The sequence below is a fragment of the Procambarus clarkii genome, chromosome 6 (genome assembly GCF_040958095.1).
Source record: "Procambarus clarkii isolate CNS0578487 chromosome 6, FALCON_Pclarkii_2.0, whole genome shotgun sequence".
NCBI lineage: Eukaryota > Metazoa > Arthropoda > Malacostraca > Decapoda > Cambaridae > Procambarus > Procambarus clarkii.
In genome coordinates, this window is record NC_091155.1 from 4,496,872 (window position 1) to 4,523,292 (window position 26,421).

Here is a 26,421-nt window from a genome sequence, read left to right on the forward strand (position 1 = left end):
GCTCTACGCTCATCCAAGCAGGGGAAGTCACCCTCTAAGAAAACCAAAAGAGCGTCAGTACGAGGAGCGTCACATCCGGCCGCCACATGGCCCTCAGCACCACACCGGAAACAGGTCCGTGTCTGGCCCTGATAAAAGTCCCGAGCGAGAGCCCACGGTAAAAAAGTCTGGACGGAATAGGCGATGTAACCCCCATAACAAGCGTAGGAGTGCTCGTATGTAGCCCGTGCAGCCAGCCCGCACTCAAAGTGTTCAAGCGGTGAAACACTACCACACCATATTTGCAAAGACCGCCCTCAGCTCGTCTGCGGGGAAAGCCACCGGCACACCATGAACGCTCACATATTGCACCGCCTTCCAGGGATCCGAAATGTCTACACACACAACCGAGGCAGAGATTGGAACCGTGTGGCCATCCCAGTGCGCCACAAACTCCCGGTACAACAGATCCGAGCGAAGGACAGCACCACCCGAGTAGGAGAGAGCTTTTCCAGCCCTAACAAATCCGGAACGTTCACTTTGAGCTCATCGACGACCGCAATTTCCACTATCGGCCAGTCTACAGCCCCAGAAAAGTCGAGGCACGCCGTGTCAACCGCCTTACGTGGGAGACACCACCAACAACCATACCGCCAGCCGGGTCCTCCGGCCAGCGGGCACACCGCACCACAACCCACACCCGCCTCCACGCAAAACCAGGCAACAACTGGCAGGTCAGGTGAGCACGTCTTGACCCCCTGGTGGTCAGTGAGCGAATCTCTTGCGAGGGATAGTAGAAGGACCAAGTACTCACCCATCTGTTTCCATCGTCCATAGCTGTTCCCCGGCCATCACGGTACTCCTGGTACTGTGACGTCACGCACAGGACCGCATAGGTCTTGGGGTGTTCCATATGGGCGAGACGGAGAGAAATTTGTTAGTATATGAGTCATGGAACTGGTTGAGTATACAAATCTTAAAAATTAGTTAGATTACCAAGGTGCTTATCAAGACAATGACACATTGCTGGCTGTCATTTATTACACAATCATTGCAATATTATTTATTGACAGCTGAGGAAACTATTATATATGTATTCAAGGGGTGACTTGTATCTTTCCAGAGCGAGAGTGGAAGCCTGAACTAACGCAGTAGAGAGCCATTCTTCATAGATTAAGGATAGCGGGTGTCTGGGTGTGATAGCTGAGTTGAGGAAACGACTGCCACAATGTTATATTTATGAGAAGAGTTAGAGACAATGAAGGTTGCTAAAGATTAAAAGAATAGAACCGGCACGGCCTTGAAGGTCGGTCTGATTTGAAGTCGTGTTGGTCAATATTTTAGGAATAATTTATAGAAAAAAATGAAAGCTAATAAAAACTGAGAATGGCGATGAACATCGGTGTAGAAAAATGTAATGAAAATACATACTTCTTTATTTTAATACAGATGAAAACGTTGATATTGAAATAATTCCAGTTAGTCTTCGTTGGTTGGTTCACAATACAGAAAATAGTGGTATTTTGTCGATAGGTAGTGTCGTATTTTTCCCCTTATTTATGAGATAATTTGTGAAGCTTAAATTTTAGACGAAACCAGAACATAATCAAGTCACATACGACAGGCCTAATCTATAAATAAGCACATAAGAACAATTATTATCAGACCAAATAACGAAGATAAACTCAAACATAAGAATAATATGAAGATAAGACTAAAACAAATTAGTACTGATTTTTTGTCCCAATCTTGGCAGATTCTGTTCACGAATACTGTACACACAACCATTCATTTACACATGTTTAGCACATGTTTGAAATTATCACATGGTTCCATTCTATTATGATACAAGAGAATATGTTCCATGAACCTCGAACCCAATTTTGTACCATTAATTGCCCATTATTATCTGAATTTACGCTTATGCAATCTGTATCCACAGTATCTCATTCTATTTTGTGTTGATATAATTTGTACCTAATTAATGTCATTTTCATTGTATACTCCCCTCCCTTTCCAGCCTGTTGTCGTTGTGAGGGAGCTTGGTGGGCGGCTGCCGAGGTGCGATGCTCCATGGGACAGTCCTCTGCCCTTTTTAAGCCTTATGCTCCTGCTGCCGTCTTCAGAAATTTTGCTGGATGCTTTTTCCTTTTCCTTATATATCATTTTTCCTCCCTCCTCTTCTCCTTGCTGATTGTCATTGCTGTTCTTGATTATTCTTTCAGATGTCTTTTGTTTTAACGCCGGGTGTTTAAGGAGACACACTCTCTCACCTGTGAAACTGTGGTACCCGACGTTTCGAGCAAGGGGACAATTTAATTGTCAAACTTTGACATCGATGCTGAACCTGATCTCGACAGACTGACGGTTCCTAAGCGTATACCCACGATGTACCCCTGGGGGGCTCTTTCTTGTCGGGTGTCCTATCCTCTTACTGTGGTTAGATGGTGGGTATGGGGACTTATTTGTGGATGAAATATTTACCTGTTCGTTAATATGCCAATTTTAATTTCTCAGGCTCGTGGGGTGAGCGACCAGGCCCCGAGTTGGACTATGATGGATGGCTGGGCTCTATAGCCCTCGTTACATTGGGCCCAGACCAAGCTGCTTCTCTAAATCTCCCAACTACCCCTCTCTGCTCCCCTCCTACCTCTGTGTCAGGGTTGAGTCCCAAGCCTCCAGTGGTGACCACCTCATCACCTGGAGTGGCTCAATCTCTCATTGTAATAACGGCATCTTTTAACATCCTACCTACTGTGGGGTACTGAGCGCCGTCACTTCCACTATCACATGCTTTCTTCCATTTCTATTACATTCCAAGCTTTATTTGGTCCTGCTACATGGACTTAGTATTTTGATCTCAGTCATGTTGATTCTACACGTTCTGATAATTTCTTCATTCTAAACACCTAGTTGATTCGGTAGATAATTTTTTCATTCATAACCCCACCTGTATTGATACACATGTCATTGTAGCCACTTCTCAGGAAGCAGCTGCCCGTTTAGCCTCGTTGTCCTGCATTGGGGAGACCCCTGTTTGGATTTCCAAAAATTCGTGGTTAAATGCCAGCATTGATACAGTTATTCTTGTGCACAATATTGCAACAGGTGATAGGGAACTGAAAAACTGTCACGAGGATACTAAACATATCCTTAAAGCACAAGGCCATTCTATCCTCCAGATTGATACGTTCACTCGACCCCCCTTGCGGTCGATGTCGTCAGCCTCTTTGCGTAGTGAAGATCACATTCGATAGTAGGAATCTACTGTTTTCTGTAATTCTTGCTGGTGCCTGATGCTTCATTCAGGAGTACATCCCCTCTCATCGCCTCTGCAATAGGTGCTGGAGATTTGGGCATGGTCCCTTCACTTGCAAGTAGAGTACTTTACTTCACAAGTAAAGTACTTTTATGGCCCTTGTATGGAGACTCGGGTCATTCTAAGACAGAGTGCTCTTCTTCCCATGCTCACTGCATCAATTGCGGTGACACCCACCCTGCCTTTTACCACGCAAGTATGCACATGTATGCATTTATCTTTTCCTGAGGTGAGACGCTAAATACACAGTCTTCCCTCTTTCTTTGGCATGTCTTATGCTCGTGGGTTACGTTACACTTCTCGCCCTCTCCCACTTTCTCAGTTTCGCAACAGTTTACAGGCCTTAGACCCCGACACCTCCACCACCACCTCACCTGCTCGTTTTGCGTTCTGAACCAGAGGGACTTCCTCCTGGTTCTCCATCTGGTGTTTCCTTTCTGCCTTCCCAGTCTTCCATGTCTCCTATTTCCCTTCTCGCCCAAGTTCCTCTTCTCAGCCATCTCCCTCTGTCTTTTGGCCCTCCACACCGCCTGTCTGTCCGAGCCGTTGTCCATCCTCTTCCTGGCCATCTGCATGTTGCCCGCTCTCATTCTCCTTCTTCTATTGAGACTGTTGTGGCTGTCGCCTAGTACAGTGCTGCTGGCACACCTGCCTCTTTACGTCGGAAACGTAAGCCTGGTTCCTCTCCTTCTTCCTCATCGGCGGGTAAGAAGGCATCGCTCTCTTCTTCACCTTTCTACTCGGACTCTATACCTTTATCCTTTCCCATATCAATGGCTGAGTCCCCTGTCCCACCTATGAAGGTTCCCTTGGTCTTTGATTTCGTACTCCTAAGAAATTCCTACTACCATTTCATGGTACAACTGCAGTTATCGTCATGAATGTTACTAGGAGGAATGTGGTGATCATATGATGAGTTAAACAATTATTAACTGGCTTTTACATGTATGATACAAAAATGGACATAAAAGCGCTGTGTGGATGTTAATAAAGAAAAACAAGTGATCAAACAATCAGTGAAACATGTGACGATAAAGCAGGAAGTGTCAGCAAAGTGGAGCACCCGGCGTTGACAAGTGCCAGACGCCGCCCTGCTGAGCTCCTCCACCCAGTGACGCTGAGCTCCTCCACCCAGTGACGCTGAGCTCCTCCACCCAGTGACGCTGAGCTCCTCCACCCAGTGACGCTGAGCTCCTCCACCCAGTGACGCTGAGCTCCTCCACCCAGTGACGCTGAGCTCCTCCACCCAGTGACGCTGAGCTCCTTCACCCAGTGACGCTGAGCTCCTCCACCCACTGACGCTGAGCTCCTCCACCCACTGACGCTGAGCTCCTCCACCCAGTAACGCTCAGCTCCTCCACCCAGTGACGCTGAGCTCCTCCACCCAGTGACGCTGAGCTTCTCCACCCAGTGACGCTGAGCTCCTCCACCCAGTGACGCTAAGCTCCTCCACCCAGTGACGCTAAGCTCCTCCACCCAGTGACGCCGAGCTCCTCCACCCAGTGACGCTGAGCTCCTCCACCCAGTGACGCTGAGCTCCTCCACCCAGTGACGCTGAGCTCCTCCACCCAGTGACGCTGAGCTCCTCCACCCAGTGACGCTGAGCTCCTCCACCCAGTGACGCCGAGCTCCTCCACCCAGTGACGCTGAGCTCCTCCACCCAGTGACGCTGAGCTCCTCCACCCAGTGACGCTGAGCTCCTCCACCCAGTGACGCCGAGCTCCTCCACCCAGTGACGCTGAGCTCCTCCACCCAGTGACGCCGAGCTCCTCCACCCAGTGACGCTGAGCTCCTCCACCCAGTGACGCTGAGCTCCTCCACCCAGTGACGCTGAGCTCCTTCACCCAGTGACGCGGAGCTCCTCCACCCAGTGACGCTCAGCTCCTCCACCCAGTGACGCTCAGCTCCTCCACCCAGTGACGCTGAGCTTCTCCACCCAGTGACGCTGAGCTCCTCCACCCAGTGACGCTAAGCTCCTCCACCCAGTGACGCTAAGCTCCTCCACCCAGTGACGCCGAGCTCCTCCACCCAGTGACGCTGAGCTCCTCCACCCAGTGACGCTGAGCTCCTCCACCCAGTGACGCTGAGCTCCTCCACCCAGTGACACTGAGCTCCTCCACCCAGTGACGCTGAGCTCCTCCACCCAGTGACGCCGAGCTCCTCCACCCAGTGACGCTGAGCTCCTCCACCCAGTGACGCTGAGCTCCTCCACCCAGTGACGCTGAGCTCCTCCACCCAGTGACGCCGAGCTCCTCCACCCAGTGACGCTGAGCTCCTCCACCCAGTGAAACGATAAATATTAATTTATTTTCGTGTTTTTCTTACATGCTGCATACACATTAACAATTCTCGAATGAAAAGCTATTTGTTGGATTTTGTTTTAATTTTGTATGCATAGCTGGGTATGACCATTTGCCTATAGCCATAGTTAATTTAAAACTCTTCCTTAACTGAATGGATTCTATTTTAGAATTTATTTATAGTGCAGAAATTGTGGATATGTGAGTTGTTTGTTCATCAGGTATTGAAATAATTTACGAAAATAGGTTTATCCTTATTTAAATCAATTAATGCCTGACAGTTCTTTTACACATTGAAATCACTATTTTGGAAACGCATTATTTAATTATGCAACAATGCTATAATGTATCACTAAGTTAACAAATAATTTTCAACAGAAATTAAAATTAAAATAAATGTTTACATTATTCTTCACATTTGCAAAATGTAGTGCATGTAGCACCTGTATGTCTGCATGTATATCTGTTTGTATTAAAAGATCTAAATCCACATACACCAGTTCATCTGGCATCAGTCTCATGCACTCTGATGATCTTAAAATTTCATCAACCTTGTCACAGTCATATTCCTTAGGATCTAGGGCTAACTCATCCTTATTCAGGATAGTAAGTGTACCACAGATACAATAAAATACTCTTTGTGCCATACTGATTGAATTATACCCAGTCAAGAGCAATGCAACTATATCAGCATGAGGGATGATGCGATTGTCAGCTTCCTCAGTATTGTTACAGAGTGCTTGAATGGTTGTTGTTGTATCAGCTGTGTTTGAGTGAAGTTCCACAGGAATAATTTCATCATTGACCACTTAGCCACTGCCAATAATTGGAATATTACTTTCAGGTAATTTTATGTTTGATTGTTTACGAGCAGGCAGTTGCAAGTTAACTTTGTTTATTGAATATACCCGAAAAAGTTATCCATTTGATGAGTAAATGGCGTAAACGAAGAAAGCACGCCGGCTTAACGCAGCCATAAGTTCAATGCTCTTCAAATTCATTCAGACACCTTTGTTGAATGATAAATGTATCTATAAAAACAACGTTAAGCGCGAATATTTTTGATCTATGAAAAATGGCATTAATAACGTCTCGAGAGTTTTCTTTTCCATACATCTTTACCTCAGAATTTGTGTCATGAAATAAAAAATCACTATTGTGTGAATGGAGTTTCTTTTTAACGGACATTCAGTTCACTTGAACTTGTAAATTCAAGTTCACCAATTAACATTGATTTTGCGGGTTTAGCTGCTGCATCACCTTCAAATAATGCACTAAATGAAAGCAGATCGTATGATAAAACTTCCTTCAACGATTTTTCCCTCTCTCTTGCTATCTCAAAATTTTTATGTTCCAGTGCCATCTGTTTTGTTATAATGAATTTAATCATATTATGACTAATTTTAACTCTTGGAATAATTAAATATAGGCACATTAACATTTGGAATGAGTTTACATATTTTTTCTGTTAAAACATATATTCCATTTCATACATCTTCATAAGTTGATTTCCCCCGTGTTGAATAGCATTGAGAAGACGATCTTTCACACATTCCTCAGCTTACTGTTTCATAACAAAGTTACGAAGCTTAACAAATCCAAAGGGGCCGTGAAGAGGGTTCGAATCTACGTCCGAGAGTATCAAAGACGCGCCTTAATCGACTGTTCTACGACATGGGTAAAAGAATTGCAATCGGGAGTTCAATTGACCTCACACAGATCCTGGAGTCTCTCCGAGACACATTCCAGGGTTTCACACAATCCCCCCATGCACCAGAGCTCTGTCAATAAGCTATTCTAGCTCTTCGCCCTTACTTCAGTACACACATATATCACAATAGCTTGATGCATCAAATGAACAAATCCGCAAGGGCCGTGATGAGGGTTCGAACCTACGTCCGAGAGTATCCCAGACGCGCCTTAATCGACTGTGCTACGACATGGTTAAATCATCACAGTCGAGTAAGCGCGTCTGGGATACTCTCGGACGTAAGTTCGAACCCTCATCACGACCCTTGTGGATTTGTTCTTTTCATGCATCACGCTATTGTGATATATGTGTGTAATGAAGCTTAACATTGCCGATAACTTTAAATGGGTTACCTTTATCCATCATTAAGGGAGCCGGTCGGCCGAGCGGACAGCACACTGGACTTGTGATCCTGTGGTCCTGGGTTCGATCCCAGGCGCCGGCGAGAAACAATGGGCAGAGTTTCTTTCACCCTATGCCCCTGTTACCTAGCAGTAAAATAGGTACCTGGGTGTTAGTCAGCTGTCACGGGCTGCTTCATGGGGGTGGAGGCCTGGTCGAAGACCGGGCCGCGGGACACTAAAGCCCCGAAATCATCTAAAGATAACCTCGAGAAGATCATGAACTGCTTGAGCCTTGTGACATTTTTGTCAAAGATATATGTATCTTCAAGTAAATGCATACCTTGAGGTTACCTTGAGGTGCTTCCGGGGCTTAGTGTCCCCGCGGCCCGGTCGTCGACCAGGCCTCCTGGTTGCTGGACTGATCAACCAGGCTGTTAGACGCGGCTGCTCGCAGCCTGACGTATGAGTCACAGCCTGGTTGATCAGGTATCCTTTGGAGGTGCTTATCCAGTTCTCTCTTGAACACTGTGAGGGGTCGGCCAGTTATGCCCCTTATGTGTAGTGGAAGCGTATTGAACAGTCTCGGGCCTCTGATGTTGATAGAGTTCTCTCTCAGAGTACCTGTTGCACCTCTGCTTTTCAATGGTGCAATGATTCTGTATGATTCATTACATTTTAATTTTTAAAATCTCGAATGTGTTACATATTGTTAAGACTTCCTGGTAGACAATCTACCACTCTGCCATGTAGTCACTCCGTCTCATTTGCCAAACAAAGCCTTTTGAGCTTTTTTTAAGCCATTGTATTGTCTGCTCAAGCTTCATGTCCAGATTAACGGAGCTGAATTTACCTTAAATATCTCTAACCGCAAACTGACCTTGCTTGAACTATCCCAACAGAAATGGACAGTCTACTTCAAGCAATTTTTCTTCAAACTCTTGAAATGCATTGATCAATGAACCACCTGTGTGCACCTGTGTGCACATGTGACTCCCAAGTTCCTTCTCGGTGACATAATATAAGTTTTTATACAAGAATAACAAAAATGTAAAAACCAATAGAAATACTTTCAGATTTTTCACAACACTCTTTATTATGAGAAAATCAGTAGGAGGCACGAGGAGGATTTGACCCAGCTCACTTCTACTCACAAGAAAGCGTCCGAGTATCAAGTGAGTGGGTTCGAGTCCTCCTCGTAGCTCCAACTAATTTTGTCATGGACACATCACGGTTATGTGATTTTGATGAGCACTCTTTAATATATATTATGATATTTTGCTCCTCAGTGTCTATCTTTTGGCTTATTTCACCATTTGATTATAGTGCATCATTTTATTCATTGATTTCTGATATAAAAGTCTGACAGTCATCAAATTTATCTTTACTCCCAGAAGGCTTTCTATATCAATGACTCCATAGCTTCAGAGAGGATTAGCATACGTTGCAACGAACGAGCATGTTGAGAACCGGTCAGAACACTGTGCTAAGATTTTACTCCCAAAATATCAGTTTCTATCAAAGCACCATGCAGTCCACTGCCGTATATGTACAAAATGAAATATGCCCAGTATTAGGCACATATCTTGAAATTCTATATCATGTGCCAAACAATCTCAGTCGCAATATGAAAGACTCCATCATCACAAATGATAGGCATGACTGCCTGAATACGTTAATTGCATGTTTAGGTGGGACCAAAATGATGCTCTGATTCCAAATTTCGATTCAGTAAGACAAAAAATTTAATTCTTTGAAAACTGTCTAGGGTGTGTTCAATAACACTTGCTCATATAAGAAAAAATGCTTTATAAATAATATGTATTCAGCTTAAGATGAGCTTAAAAATAGTTGAAATTTCACTGAAATTTTATAATATATAAAATGTTTGAAAAAATGTCAACCAGTTTTATAAAATGGAGTCTACCAGATTTACACAACAAATTTAAGAAAAGCACCGAAGATATTCTGGCACCTTTTTTACCCCAGAACAAAACACTAAAGTCAATTTCTTTGTTCATATAAGTCTTTACTAGACTCTCTATATGGATGCAAGACTCTTGAATTGACTCTTGACTCTTGAATATTTGAATGACTCTTGAATATTTGCTGCTAGCTCGGAGATTTCAAAGAGACATGTGTAATGTTCTGGCAGATCCAATCTCTGTGTTATCTGTTGCTGCTTGGATGATTAAAGCCAAATGAATGAGATTAGGATGATATAAATAGAAGGTGCTATGTATGGGTAATAACACTACTGTGATTGTAAACTATAAAATACCTGTTACTAATGAGCTACTTTTAACTAGACCCAAAAAAATATTTGGTACAAATCATCAATCTTTCCTGAGTTCCAAAGGAGAAAGTGTATCTATGAACCGAAAAGGACCGAAGAAAAAAAAGTGTACCAATGCCGGGATGCTGCCCACCAAACAGGAGTCACCGGAAAAAAGGTTATAACATACGTATGCATCAAAAAGCAAAACGCGCTGATATTGGTGCCGATTACACTACTTACAACTCCACAGGTCACAGTTACTGTGACGCGTGTGATGTGTCCTACTTATAACACAGTTAGGACGATATGTATCATGTGTACACATAATACAGTCATGGTGACATGTCCGGTGTTCAGCATCACGTGTCACAGTTACAGTGATGAGCATCATGTGTAAAGCACCATAAATCACACTTTTGGTTAGGTGCGTAATGTGTACTGCACAACACGTTAGTTACTAAGATGCGTAACATGTACACCACAACACGTTAAAGTTATGATGATATGTCATGTGCAGCCCTGCATGTCAAGTTACAGTGATGTCACAGTAATGGTGATGTCACAGTTGGTGACATGTAATCTCTTAACGTAACTTGCATCACATTTCTGGCCACAGCTGGTTGATAAGCAGATTGATATTGATAATACCAAGAAAAATCATTATTTGTTCATAAATTAGCTGAGATTTATTAGCTAACATATTTATGTTGATTAGTTAATAGCAAATGAACATGTGTTTGTTCATAAACATAAGTTGATTGATTGATAATGTTAAGTACTTGCATTACTTAGCAAGCAAATGGTCAAAGATTATTTCTAAATTTACTACAATAATTAGTTCAAAAGGAACTTACCTGTTCATAAATAAATGTATATTGATCGGTTCACATATAAATTGGTATTGTATTTGGCTTATGTATAATTTAGAATTATTTAGTGATTAAAAAAATTATATTAATTGCTTCACAATCAAAAGAAAATTTAATTTGTAAACAAAGTGGTTAATACTGGTTCATAAACAACTTGGTTACAACAGGCCGATGAACAAGTACACACAAGTAATTTATTTTACCGTTCTCAGGTGTAGGCATCATTAAAGTTAATAAATAAAAGATTTAACCCAATAACTTTACAATCAATAACTGTAAGCGAAATTTGAATATTAATTTAAAATTGTTAATGAGTGCTGCATTTTCCTTGCTCTTCATAACTGAATTATCTTGCTTGGTTCTTCGTGATGAGAAGTTTGATTGCATATTTTTCGCATGCTGCAATATGCCGGCATGTCATAAAGATTTTCCTGTCAAGGACGATTTCTTAATAAAAAATGTAAACCTCCAAGTTCGGAGCGACGAAACTTACACCAGCTCCAGCGAGATAATTACGAATTTATTTTTGACTCGTTTATTCTCTTTTCATTCATATTTGAATTCATTTTACAGATTGATTAACATAACCGTTGAATCTCCATACACTCTGATACTCCCCTGGCTCTCTCAACTTTACACTGCATGTTATCATAAAATAGGATAGCTGTATTACCATTGGCTCTTCGAGGACGTGACCAGACACAGAAATTTCACTTCTGGCAGTGTTAAAATGAACCATCTACAAATTTGGAGACGTTTTGAAATTCATGAGATTTTTATGCAGAACTACTCTTGCAAAACAAAAATATCAAGCACTGCAAAATAGTTTTTTGACTTATGCAGTTTGAACCCATCTCAGTTGAATATAATTGCTTTAAAGTTTTACATTCTGTTTATACTGATATTAGTTAGTACTGGCTTTTCTATATTCCATAGTCTGAATACATCTATACCTACAGGACTGAAACTGTCACAGAGCCCAGTATCCATATCCCTCTTATTAACATCAATCTAATTAAAGATGTAGCTGTTGACCAAACCACACACACACTAGAAATTGAAGAGAGGACGGCGTTTAGGTCCGTCCTGGACCATTATCAAGTCGACTGTGATGAGACGAGGGAGGCATATCATGCCTCCCTCTTATATCATGCCTCCCTCTTATATCATGCCTCCCTCTTAAATCATGCCTCTGAAGAATGGTCCAGGACGGACCGAAACGTCGTCGTCTCTTTAATTTCTAATGTGTGGTTTGGTCAACATTTTTCAGTCACGTTATTGTGACTTTTCATCTGCATAAAGTTGTAGCTATTTTCATTTTTATAAATTTTATTGATAGAGACAACATTTACTTGGTTTGGTACGTTTTGTCACTGTCATTTGGACGCTGGTGTTTTGTCACTGTCATTTGGACGCTGGTGTTTTGTCACTGTCATTTGGACGCTGGTGTTTTGTCACTGTCATTTGGACGCTGGTGTTTTGTCACTGTCATTTGGACGCTGGTGTTTTGTCACGGCCATTTGGACGCTGGTGTTTTGTCACGGCCATTTGGACGCTGGTGTTTTGTCACTGTCATTTGGACGCTGGTGTTTTGTCACGGCCATTTGGACGCTGGTGTTTTGTCACTGTCATTTGGACGCTGGTGTTTTGTCACGGCCATTTGGACGCTGGTGTTTTGTCACGACGATTTGGACGCTGGTGTTTTGTCACTGTCATTTGGACGCTGGTGTTTTGTCACGGCCATTTGGACGCTGGTGTTTTGTCACGGCCATTTGGACGCTGGTGTTTTGTCACGACGATTTGGACGCTGGTGTTTTGTCACGACCATTTGGACGCTGGTGTTTTGTCACGACCATTTGGACGCTGGTGTTTTGTCACGGCCATTTGGACGCTGGTGTTTTGTCACGGCCATTTGGACGCTGGTGTTTTGTCACGGCCATTTGGACGCTGGTGTTTTGTCACGGCCATTTGGACGCTGGTGTTTTGTCACGGCCATTTGGACGCTGGTGTTTTGTCACGACCATTAGGACGCCAAACCTATTTTGGCGCCAGCCCATTTGGTGAAGGACGTTTTGGCGCCATTCTAATTAAAACCCAACGCCCTGCCATGAACAACCAGATAACAAGTTCACATTAAATTCTAATCTAACCTAGTATTAAAACCTAACCTAACCTAACCAATAAAACTGTATTACAATTTTTAGTGAGTCGCGGATATAATATTTTTATTTTTGAATAAAGTAACAGTTTTAAAAGTTATTAAAATTCTACTTTTGAATGATGATGAATCATTTAACATTTCTTTGCTGGCATCCAAAAGTCTGGCGGCCAAACAGCTGTACAAAAACTTCAGCTTCCAGACGGCTGAACCCAACCGTCCCATTCCGACACTGACTCCATTTGCCTCAATGTTCCTTAAGCTGACTCGAGTAAGATTCCCTGATGTGACTCTGATCGAGTGACAACAGGGTATGTGACTCGATCAGTAAGGCTGTTTACATCAACCTTACAGCTGATGTAAGCAGAATAACTGTACCGGTGTCTTGGAGGGTAGCAAATGTTGTGATCATTTTTAGGAAAAAGATAACTTGTCTAGAATTATTGACCAATAAGGTGAACGTTATTTGCAGGAAGCCACATGAGTTATAGTTGCAAAATTCATTCGAATATATAATGAAGAACATAGGTTAAAATAAATTCATAATGGACCACTAAAGTTTGACAAATGACCAATCATTTTCTTAGCTTAATGTTTTAGAAATTATTACAGAATTCATGAAGATTGACATTAGAAAAAATGTTTGCTAATATTTTTCAGAAACCACTAACTAGAGAGGAAGAGGCACATGCCAGTTTATTGTTTCTTTGAAGTTGGATTATGGTTGGGTTATCTTAAGTGAAACCAAAGGTAAGCATAAATGGAGTGAAATCTGAGAGGGAAATCTTTGTTACTGGAATGTTCCAGGACACTGTAAACTTTCTTGTTTACCCAATACATTAACGATTTAGACAGATGATTATAAAATAACATTAGCAATTTTGTCGATGATAAAATCATTGCTCATGAAATAATTTCGGAAGACAGTAAATAGCTGATTTTTTTTTTACACTAAGGAGACACTGACGCCATAGTTTATTGCTGAAAAATGAAGGGGTTCAATGACTCTGAAATAACTATTGAGTTAGCTGATATCAAGTGAACAATATTTAAATTGCAAACTCTAAGTACGAAATATCTCTTGATGTCATATACAGAACGAACTTAAAGCTTAGATATTAACGTATAAGTTCGGAAAACAAAAATTATAGTAGGCGATTAATATGTGTTAGTAATAACCTCTAATGTGTTAGTAATAACCTCTAATGTGTTAGTAATAACCTCTCATGTGTTAGTAATAACCTCTAATGTGTTAGTAATAACCTCTGTGTTAGTAATAACCTCTAATATGTTAGTAATAACCTCTAATGTGTTAGTAATAACCTCTAATGTGTTAGTAATAACCTCTAATGTGTTAGTAATAACCTCTAATGTGTTAGTAATAACCTCTAATGTGTTAGTAATAACCACTAATGTGTTAGTAATAACCTCTAATGTGTTAGTAATAACCTATAATGTGTTAGTAATAACCTCTAATGTGTTAGTAATAACCTCTAATGATATTATAAGTTTTTTGTCCTGTGTTAGCCACCAGACTGTAGAATAGACATATATTATTTTGAAAAAATGCAGAAATGAATGACAAAGTTTATCGCAAGATTATAAACCTCCTCTATAAAGAAAGATTGTCAAATCTTCCTTTATATTCTTTTAAGAGGCCAAAAGTGTACGAGGACATAAATGATGTAGATAAATTGATTTATGGATATTACAAACTGGATATTAATATGGCAAAATATTTTACACTTTTTAAATTTTTAAAATTTTACACAAATAACTACAAAGTCTGTTATCAAGAAGTACTTGGAAACAGCTGACAAATCTGTTAAAAGGCAAAATATGTCAATAAATGGCATAACAGTAATTCATGGTTTATCAAAAGCTGGAGTGACGAAAATGGAAAAGTTTAATATTTTAATCAAATTACAGGAATCAAAGCACAGAAAAAAGAAGATATGGGAAAATGAGAGTAGTACAGAGATCAGTATCAGGTCTTGTCATATTTCTAACTAGCTCAAAATATTTCCCAGAGGGAACGTACTCCTGTTTGTCACGGGTTTCTTCTTCAAAAATATGTGATGAATATACACAGATGAATAATTCCTAATCAACAGGAAGACATTGAAAACTTATGAAGGGTCAAGTATGTGGCTGTAAAAGCTTAGTACCAATAAGTGCACACTTATGAAGATGACAGAAGGCTTGTAATAAGGTACACAATGGCAGGGGAGACCTTAGGACTTATATCACACCAAACTTGTCTCCTGAGACAAACAAATACCAACAGCTACATACTCCAGAGTGACCGTTAGAATCTTGAACAGCAGCAAGGAGGTTTAGTCTCTTTAGACACAAAATAAAACTTTGGAAGTTCAGAGATAACAAGAAACATCCAATTACAGAGATGCCTGCGAAGATTAGAGTAACTAACCTTATCATCATTGAAATACAGAATAAATAGAGGCTACATAATCACGACTTACAAAATATTGCCAATAAATTAAAAGTCAAAGTAAACAAAACAATTTGAAATTAGAAAGACTAGCATGGAGACATTGCAGGAAACAAGTACACAATTATGCCTCGATCAGTATATACATAAAATTTCCCGTGTAAGAGCAGTAAATAATTATAACAATATAGTGAAAAAGTTGTAGAGGCATCTCCTATACCAAAATATAAAAACATATATAACACAACCCAAATGATTTAGGAATCTGTATTCTTGTAAACTGAAGGTTAAGAAGTGGGACCTATGAGTTGTAATTCAGGCTTTACCAGAACAGATACGTGAGATACACACATTCAAACATCCACATAAAAATTTATGCAGGCAACAAATGAGTGAGAAAAAAAAGCCCTTAAAAAAGGACAAGGTTAGCAAGGACTCTCTATTTAAAATAAATGTTACAGAAATAAGCAGACTGTAAATTAAAAGCATATTAAAATATATTTCTCTAATGACCAACAGAATCCAGGAACGACAAAATGTTAGGTTCACAGCAGCCAACAAGCGGAATGCACAAAGAAAATAAATTGCGAAGATAAACTCCATACACAGATGAAATGAACATATTACTTAGACTTATAGTACTGCAAATAAATAGAACAAAGCTCAACCCCAGCATATACAAATAGAGGAGTATATTTAAGTGGATACACACAAAGTACAAAGTATTCTTACATGGAGGACTAGCAGCAAGAAGTCGACAGTGAAGGTAATGGCCACAACGGGGTTCAGGTTGAGCTGCAAGTAAGCAAAAAATACATTAGACACAAGTAATTAATCTTTTCATGAAAGAAAATTTTTGCAGTTTGGGTATTTAACTCCCAGATACTTTCCCCTCCCAAGACCACCAGAGCAAGTGAGAGGTCCCTCACGTTTAATAAGTTAAATAATAATATTATAATATTATAATATATAATAATATTAAGTTAAAAATAGTTAAAAAAACGAAATAAAAACAATAAAAAAATTAAAAATTAAGTATACTCACGAAATGATCGGTATAGTAAACAGCACAGCTCAATTCCAATGCAATGTCACACAAAATAATTATTCCATAATTTCGAAAATAAATAGAATTCTATGAAAATTCTGTCAATGAAATCGAAAACATTGAAATGGAATCCTAACATACATAGTATAGCATGTGTTGCTCTTTCATGCAACAGATGGCACTGTTTCTTAAAAGAGAATGTTTTTACCTGTCAAAGGTGTGGCATCTATACTTATACTTACGAAATAAACGATATGGTAAATAACATAGCTCAATCCCAACGCAAGTAACACAAAATAATTAGATCAACATACAAATAAATCAAAATCTATGAAATTTAATTTATCTTGTGACGGTAACGCGTTGGTGTTTGGCTGTTTCAAAAGCTAGGGGTATGGCCTCGTCACATATAGAAACAAAAAAGAGAAAATCTGGAACTTCGTCTGTGGTAAGGTAATGGGAAGACACACAAAACACAAGTAAATTTAACAATGAGATTTTAATTACATTAGAAAAGCAAAACATGAATAAAATGGTCATACAAATTGGAACATAAAATCAATCAATCAAAATAATAAGAATAATCAAATGGCAAAATGAAAAGTTACGTTAAGACAAGCGAGTAATAACAAGTGAACAATATACAATGCAAATATGGGTGCAGGAATATTGGCTTTAAGCTGCCACCTCTCTTAGTACACGTAAGCCAGAGCTTAGTCTACCAACAAGACGTGTTAACTTGTTGAAAGCACTGGATATTCTGAGGTCTGCAGGTCATGGCAGCCCCAGACATCAGGTAGTGTGGCGGTGGAGGAGCAGGCGCAACTGACCACCAGCCAATCAGCGATGAGCAGGCGACGGACAGGTAGTTTGGTGGTTCGAGTGGTGGAGGCGGAGCAGGTGTTCCTGGTGCTGAATACGTTTGCTCTCTGGCAAACCTTGGAGTTGTACTTGTTGATATTTCTTCCATATTAGTTGTATAGGGAAGTATAGCGACGAACTTAGGAGGGAAGACCAGGCTCAATCTCTTTTGAAAGAGATTATCATCACAATCTATACAATGTGAAACAATGAAATGGAATTGTAACATATTTAGTAAAGTGTGTATTGCTATTACATGCAACAGACGATGCTGTTTTAAAAAGAACGTTTTTTTTTTACCTGTAACAGGTGTGGCATCTATATAGTAGGTATACAAAAACACATGCCTTAATTGAATGCAGCACTGGGTCAAAATTTGAAAGCAATTTCTTTCCCAGGAACCCCAATGAAGAACTTTCAAAGATTACAGCGTGTGTTGCTCTTACGTCCAACAGATGGTGCTGTTTAAAAAAAAAAATGTTTTTTACCTGTCACAGGTGAGGCATATATATAGTAGGTATATAAAAACATGTGCCTATTCGAATGCAACATTGTGTCAAGTTTTCAAAGAAATCGGTAATGAGGTTTCGAAAATTTTCTTCACATGAAAAACAGTTTTTTTTTTAAACATGCTTTTTACTATCACAAACGTGATATCTTTACAGTATATATATATATATATATATATATATATATATATATATATATATATATATATATATATATTTATATATATATATATATATATATATATATATATATATATATATATATATATATATATATATATATATATATGTCGTACCTAGTAGCCAGAACGCACTTCTCAGCCTACTATGCAAGGCCCGATTTGCCTAAAAAGCCAAGTTTTCATGAATTAATGTTTTTTCGACTACCTAACCTACCTAAAATACCTAACCTAACCTAACTTTTTCGGCTACCTAACCTAACCTAAAATGATAGGTTAGGTTAGGTTAGGTAGGGTTGGTTAGGTTTGTTCATATATCTACGTTAATTTTAACTCCAATGAAATTTTTTTTACCTCATACATAATGAAATGGGTAGCTGTATCATTTCATAAGAAAAAACTTAGAGAAAATATATTAATTCAGGAAAACTTGGCTTATTAGGCAAATCGGGCCTTGCATAGTAGGCTGAGAAGTGCAGTCTGGCTACTAGGTACGACATATATATATATATATATATATATATATATATATATATATATATATATATATATATATATATATATATATGTATAAATATACATATATATATATATATATATATATATATATATATATATATATATATATATATATATATGTATAAATATATATATATATATATATATATATATATATATATATATATATATATATATATATATATATATATATATATATATATATTTATACATATATATATATATATATATATATATATATATATATATATATATATATATATGTATATTTATACATATATATATATATATATATATATATATATATATATATATATATATATATATATATATATATATATATGTCGTACCTAGTATCCAGAACGCACTTCTCAGCCTACTAGGCAAGGCCCGATTTGCCTAATAAGCCTAGTTTTCATGAACTAATGCTTTTTCGACTACCTAACCTACCTAACCTAACCTAACCTAACATTTTCGGCTACCTAACCTAACCTAACCTATAAAGATAGGTTAGGTTAGGTTAGGTAGGGTTGGTTAGGTTCGGTCATATATCAACATTAATTTTAACTCAAATAAAAAAAATTGACCTTGCCTTGCATAGTAGGCCGAGAAGTGCATTCTGGCTACTAGGTATATATATATATATATATATATATATATATATATATATATATATATATATCCATAAAACTAAACCTGAAGACAGCACACTCCTAAGAGCTCCCCTGGGGTTGAAAGCCATCGATGAGGTCCTTGATAAGAAAATCGCCGACCTTAAGAGGATGGATGGGAGGATTGAGGATATTGATGCTCATGATGCACTCTACCTCATCACCAGATGTCTGTCCCTCCCCAGGTTAACCTACTTTCTGAGGTGTTCACCATCTTACAGTAGCCAAAAACTAAGTGAGTATGACCGGTTACTGAAATCAATGCTTGAAAAAGCCCTTAACCTCTCTCTTGATGACCTAAAGTGGAAACAAGCCTCTCTTCCCGTAAGACTTGGGGGGCCTCGGAGTTCGAACAGCAACGCAAATTGCTGTTCCAGCCTTCCTGTCCTCCTTATCAGCATCCGACGACCTTGTGAAGGAAATTCTACCTGCCCACCTACATCAGCTGGCAGGTGTACATGATCCCAATTTTACATGCTGTGCCACAGAGTGGGCCTCTCGTGCAGGCCAATCACCTCAACCACCATCCCCAAAAGCCCACAAGCAATCCAGCTGGGATGGCACCATTGTAAACCAAGTTGCTGCAGAGTGCCTGGGTGCTGCAACAACACAACACGACATTGCTCGCCTCACAGCAGTAGCAGCACCACATGCAGGGGATTTCCTGTTAGCAACCCCAATGTCGGCAACTGGCACGCGTCTCACACCACACGCCCTCCGAATTGCTGTGGCCCTCCGCCTTGCTGCCCCAATCCACACCAGATATAGGTGTATTTACAACGAGGTGGTGGCTGACAGGTACGGCCACCATGGCCTACTCTGCCAAAGCACAGGGGGATGGCACTCGAGGCACAGTGAAGTTAACGACATCATCAAGAGGAGCCTCACCACAGCTGGATGCCCAGCTGAAAGAGAGCCCCGTTACCTAACGCCTTGTAACTCTGATGCTCTTATTGGTCGCCCGGATGGTATCACAGTGAACCCCTGGAAGAATGGCAAGCAGTTGGTATGGGACTACACGTGCGTATCAACCCTGGCTAACACCTACATTAACCTCAGTGTTGCACAACCAGGTGGCGCTGCCACCCACAGGGGAAGCAGCGAAATCCCGTAAGTATAGAGAACTGGATCACCACTACAATTTTGTCCCCATTGCTTCTGAGACACTCGGCGCCTTAGGTAAAAGTGCTACCAGTTTTTTGAAGGAACTGGGTTCTAGGCTCATTGAAACAACAAGGGACCCACGAGCTGCAAGCTTTCTTTTCCAGCGCCTCAGTGTGGCGATACAGAGGGGAAATGCGCACTGCATCCAGGGTTCCTGCCCGCCATCTGAGGAGCTGGAGGAACTCGACAACCTATGATAACCATCTTTGAAACCAATATGCAACTCCTTTTTTGTAACAAAGTTCAAATAAAGTAAATATATATGTGTACATATAAAAGAATGGGGGTGGTAGGAGAAGATAAAATTAGTGCTCAGTGAGAAACCACAAGGTCTCCTCTGAATACTTTTTATTTTCTTCTCCGAGGCTATGGGTCCCCACATTGGCACCAGAGGTGGTACCCTCTCTCTCTCTCTCTCTCTCTCTCTCTATATATATATATATATATATATATATATATATATATATATATATATATATATATATATATATATATATATATATATATATATATATATATATATATATATATATATATATATGTCATACCTAGTAGCCAGAATGCACTTATCAGCCTACTATGCAAGGCCCAATTTGCCTAATAAGCCAAGTTTTCCTGAATTAATATATTTTCTCTAATTTTTTTCTTATGAAATGATAAAGCTACCCATTTCATTATGTATGAGGTCAATTTTTTTTTATTGGAGTTAAAATTAACGTAGATATATGACCAAACCTAACCAACCCTACCTATCTTTATAGGTTAGGTTAGGTTAGGTAGCCGAAAAAGTTAGGTTAGGTTAGGTTAGGTAGGTTAGGTAATCGAAAAACAATTAATTCATGAAAACTTGGCTTATTAGGCAAATCGGGCCTTGCAAAGTAGGCTGAGAAGTGTGTTCTGGCTACTAGGTATGACATATATATATATATATATATATATATATATATATATATATATATATATATATATATATATATATATATATATATATATATATATATATATATATATATATATATATATATATATATATATATATATATATATATATATATATATTTTTAATTGGAGTTAATTCCACAGCCAAAAGGTTGTGGAAAAGGCCTCATCCCAAAGGCCTCTCGCCCTTTTGCTGCAGGGAAATACACGGACCTCATCGCAAAAGTCAACAGAGGGTCAAATAACCTTGTTGCACCTGATACCATCAAAGCCTGGCACAATCTGTTACTTTTTGGCAATGCATGCTTAGGTGTACCAGACAGAGGAGGCAAGACACTGGCCTCATCCGTCAATAAAGCAATTAGGGATTTTCCTAGGGCTGACAACCTAGTCCGCCTCCCCAAACACACCAAACACCGCCGAGGCAGACCAAGTACGACAATCAGCGACAACAGAAAATTAGGTACCCAAGTCAGCAAGAAAATTGAAGAGGGCAATACAGTCGGGGCACTCAGGTTAATCACAAGTGAGGACAAAATTTTGCCCAGGGATGAAACCACAGCCCAAGCACTGAGAGAAAAACACCCCCTCAGGGCCGTAGGTGGACCTCCCCCACAGGTCAGGCTCGCCCCTAACCAGGAACCTCTCGTCCTCCGGGAGTCAGAGGTTTATAAAGCTATCGTTTCATTTCCCCCGGGCTCCTCAGGAGGCTACACAGGGGTTAGACCTCAACATGTGAAGGAAATGGTGAACCCTGTTCTTGGCCCAGCTGCAGAAGCGCTCCTGACAGAAATCACAACGTTTGTCAACAACTGCCTCGCCGGGTTAATCCCTGATGAAATCAAACCATTCTTCTTTGGTGCATCCCTATGTGCCCTCAAAAAGAAGGGGGGAGGAATCAGACCTATTGCCGTTGGTAATACCCTTCGCCGCCTAGTTGCAAGGGCTGCTGTCAGAAGTATCCGAACGGAAGCAGCCACCATGCTGCAACCCAACCAGCTGGGGTTTGGAGTCCCCCAAGGCTGTGAAGCAGCGGCTCATGCTGCACGAGCTTACATTAGCTCTCTTACTGAAGACCAGGCAGTAGTAAAATTAGATTTTAAAAACGCTTTCAACTCGGTCAAAAGGGAAGCAATCCTCACTGCAGTCCAGGAACATTGCCCAAGCATTCTCCCGTTTGTGTCAGCAGGCTACAGCAAAGACTCAACCCTCCTGTTTGGCAAACATGAAGTCACCTCAGCAGAGGGAATTCAACAGGGTGACCCACTTGCACCGTTCCTCTTTTGCATAGCGGTTCGAGAAATTACAACCAGACTGTCCAGCGAGCTCAACATCTGGTTCCTGGATGATGGCACTCTGGCAGGCACACAAGATTCCCTGCTAGAAGACTTACAGCTGGTGAAGACACGGGGGGAGTCCATGGGTCTCGTTCTTAGCCCCTCCAAGTGCGAAATTATTGCATCTAGTGAAGTAATCATTAGAGCAGTGAAATCAGTTCTACCAGAAGCCTCAGTCGTTAAACCTACCGACAGCACACTACTCGGAGCACCTCTGGGCCACAATGCCATTGCTGCAGTCCTTGACGAAAAGTTTAGAGACCTAAAGAGGATGGAAGAGAGAATTGGGGACTTGGACTCCCACGATGCCCTCTACCTTCTCACAAAGTGCCTTACCCTGCCCAGGCTAACATACTTCTTAAGGTGTGCACCAACTTTTGGCAACCCACTTCTAAATCAATATGATGAGCTCCTCAGGTCAATATTCAGGAAGGCGCTCAACCTAGATTTAGATGACAGTCAGTGGGACCAAGCAACACTACCAGTGAGATTTGGAGGGATAGGCATACGAAAGGCAACTGAGGTAGCACTTCCAGCATTCTTATCCTCATGTACAGCAGCCAACGAATTGGTAGGGCAGATCCTACCAGAGCGTATGAGAGAGACAGCGGGAACTCATGATCAAACGTTCATCGAAGCAGCCAGACAATGGGACACCATTGCACACCCTCAACCCCGACCACAAGTCCCAAAAGACCACAAGCAGGCCCACTGGGATAGCCCCATAATGGAAAAGACTGTCACCGCAATGATTGACAACGCTGATGCTGAAAACAAAGCCCGCCTCCTAGCGGTAACAGCACCCCACGCCGGGGATTTTTTATTTGCTGTGCCCAATGCAGCCCTGGGAACTCGCCTCAGTCATGACGCTCTCCGCATTGGAGTTGCCCTTCGCCTTGCCGCCCCCATCCTCACCGAACATAGGTGCATCTGCGGAACTGCGATGGCAGACCAATATGGTCGTCATGGTCTGGTATGTCGTAAATCACAGGGTAAAATTGCAAGACATGAAGAAGTCAACGACATCATCAAGAGGAGCCTCGCCACAGCCCGCTGCCCGGCACAAAGAGAACCACACTTATCCAGACCTAACGACCCTCAGAAGCGCCCTGATGGGGTCACCTTGCTACCTTGGAAGGATGGTAAGCAAGTGGTATGGGACTACACGTGCGCTGCCACACTGGCCAGTACCTACCTCCACTACAGCACACGTGAAAGCGGTGGTGCTGCTTCTTTCAGGGAATCGCAGAAAATTATTAAATACAGAGGTCTAGCACACTGCTACAGCTTTGTTCCGATCGGCTCGGAGACCCTCGGTTCGTGGGGAAAATGTGCATTGAAGTTCCTGAAGGAATTGGGGGACAAATTGATCAGCGCTACAAAAGACCAGAGAGCAAAAAGTTTCTTGTTCCAGCGCCTCAGTGTTGCGATTCAGAGGGGAAATGCCTGTTGCGTCTTGGGCACTAGTCCAACTTCAGAGGAATTCGAAGAAGTGTTTGACTTGCAACAATGATCGAACCCGTCTGTGACATTCATCAAAGTTTCCCATTGTTGTGTTCTTTAAGAGATCCATAACCTTTAAGCACCTTTTTGCATTATTATTTTTGTATCAACCCATGTATATCTTGTAACCATCAAATGCATAATAAAGCACAAAAAATATTCAAGGAAGGGGGTGGTAGGAGTAAAGCACACAGAAACTGTATTGGAGGGGATCTAAACATTCCCTCTAATGCGTTATGCGTGGTTTCCTCCGAGGCTATGGGTCCCCCTTCTTCCAGCTAGAGGTGGTACTCCCTTCCCTATTACAAAAAAAAAATATATATATATATATATATATATATATATATATATATATATATATATATATATTGTGACGGTGTTCCCCCTCCCCTTATATTTCTCCCACGCCTGCTGTAAGAGTCATGTCCACTTTACCCGAGCGTTCTCTACGTCGCAGGCATCAGTTTAGTATATGTGGGAGAGTGTAGTGTTCTCGAGGTGGCGAGTAATTTGTAAAAGAAGAGTATTTTGGCCTGTGGTATAGGCCCTTTAGGAAGCCAATATGGCGCTGGCCCATCCGTTTTGCCGCCAAAACTGTGTGACGTCACTAGCGCCAGATTGGTCACCGACAGCGACGTGGCACAGGGAGCCAATGAAAACCTCTCTTGGCAAGTATGACGTCACGAAGGAAGGGGGGTCCGGTCATCGCGCCGCTGTGGCACCACCAGACTAAGACAACACGTCAAGGAGGTCGGACGTGCTCTGGGGGGGTCCTGTCAGTTGGACAGTTTACCCAGTCTCCGGAGGACTTACGCATCACCAGCGGTCTGACAGCACCTGTGGGGTCTTCCTTCGTTCATATGTTGGACCAGAGAAGGAATTGACAGAATATTGAGCAACAAGTGCTCCAGGGACAGGTGTTGTGCAAGAGTGGAGTCTAGGCAGCGACGTTTGCGATGGCTGATAGCTTCACAGTGATGACGTAGTGGCTGGGCCAATCCTCCGTGAGGGAATCAGTCTGATACGACACGTCAAGGTGGACGGATGTGTGAAGGTTGATCCTGTCAATCTGACAGTAATACGCCACTCCCGTGGATCTTACGCGTCACCCGTAGTCTGCAAGTACGCCGAGAGGTCTTCTTTCATTCCATGTGGGGACCGAAGAGGGAATTGACGGTATACTGAGCATCAAGCGCTCCAGGGTCGGGTGCTGTGCAGGTGAAGTCTAGGCAGTATCGTCTGGAACGTCTGATAGCTTCACAGTGAAGACGTAGCGGCTGGGCCAATCCACTGGGAAGCAGTGAAAGAAGATACTAATTGGGAATCCGTACGACTGCAGCCGAGACGTAGGTTGGCAGCCGTAGTTGGGAGGAGAAGTTGACGGCCGGGAGACCGACTCCAACCCTACAAGACGTGGAGGAGAAGCACGGACCCGCGGAGGACAGAATACGGAGACGACGCATTTATTTTGGGACGTTGATTGGGTTCCTGGAGGACACGACAGGGTGTGTGTGGGGGCGTTCCCTTCACGAGGCGGGAGCTGGACCAGGAGCTACAACTCAACTCTCACCAGAGGATAGGTGGAAGTAGGTGATTCTAGTTTCCCTCCCAATTCCCCTTTAGTCAGCTATATTATTTAGCCAGAGTATTTTGTATGTCGTGAGCAAGGCTCACCTATGTCACAGTAAGGCACAAGTGAGCAGAGTGGGGCCACATAGAGCACTCACGGTATCTATTATTATTATTGGTGTGTGCAGGCGCCCGGAGTAATTTATGTATTTACTGTGTTGGTAATGTCTGTCATGAGACTTTAATATGATCATTTAGTGATCATATTGGTATATATATATATATATATATATATATATATATATATATATATATATATATATATATATATATATATATATATATATATATACCAAGCTCATTGACGTCACCAGAGACCCAAGGGCTTCCAGTTTTTTGTTTCAGCGTCTCAGTGTGGCGATCCAGAGGGGAAATGCTTGCTGCGTCCTCGGTTCCTGTCCAGAAGCGGAGGAGCTTCAAGAGATCCATAACCTTTAGGCATTTGTCTTGTATGTTTTGTAACCTTTAAATACACAATAAAGGAGAAAAAAAAAGGGAAGGGGGTGGTAGGAGAAAAGCACACAGAAACTGTATTGGAGGGGACCTACATTCCCTCCAATGCGTTATGTGTGGTTTCCTCCGAGGCTATGGGTCCCCCTTCTTCCAGCCAGAGGTG

The 26,421-nt window shown here is 41.3% G+C and overlaps 1 protein-coding gene across 1 annotated transcript in view; it reads right to left on the reverse strand.

The window, feature by feature from the left end:
* Nucleotides 1-296: 296 nt before the first annotated feature.
* LOC123767433 (uncharacterized) overlaps nucleotides 297-26,421 on the reverse strand; it is a 388,949-nt gene continuing 362,824 nt past the window's right edge. The window contains exons 4-6 of the mRNA XM_069309183.1: nucleotides 16,179-16,241; nucleotides 794-877; nucleotides 297-305 (exon numbers count right to left, since the gene is read on the reverse strand). Of these exons, the coding sequence (XP_069165284.1) occupies nucleotides 297-305; nucleotides 794-877; nucleotides 16,179-16,241 (156 nt within the window). The remainder of the gene's footprint in view (nucleotides 306-793; nucleotides 878-16,178; nucleotides 16,242-26,421) is intronic.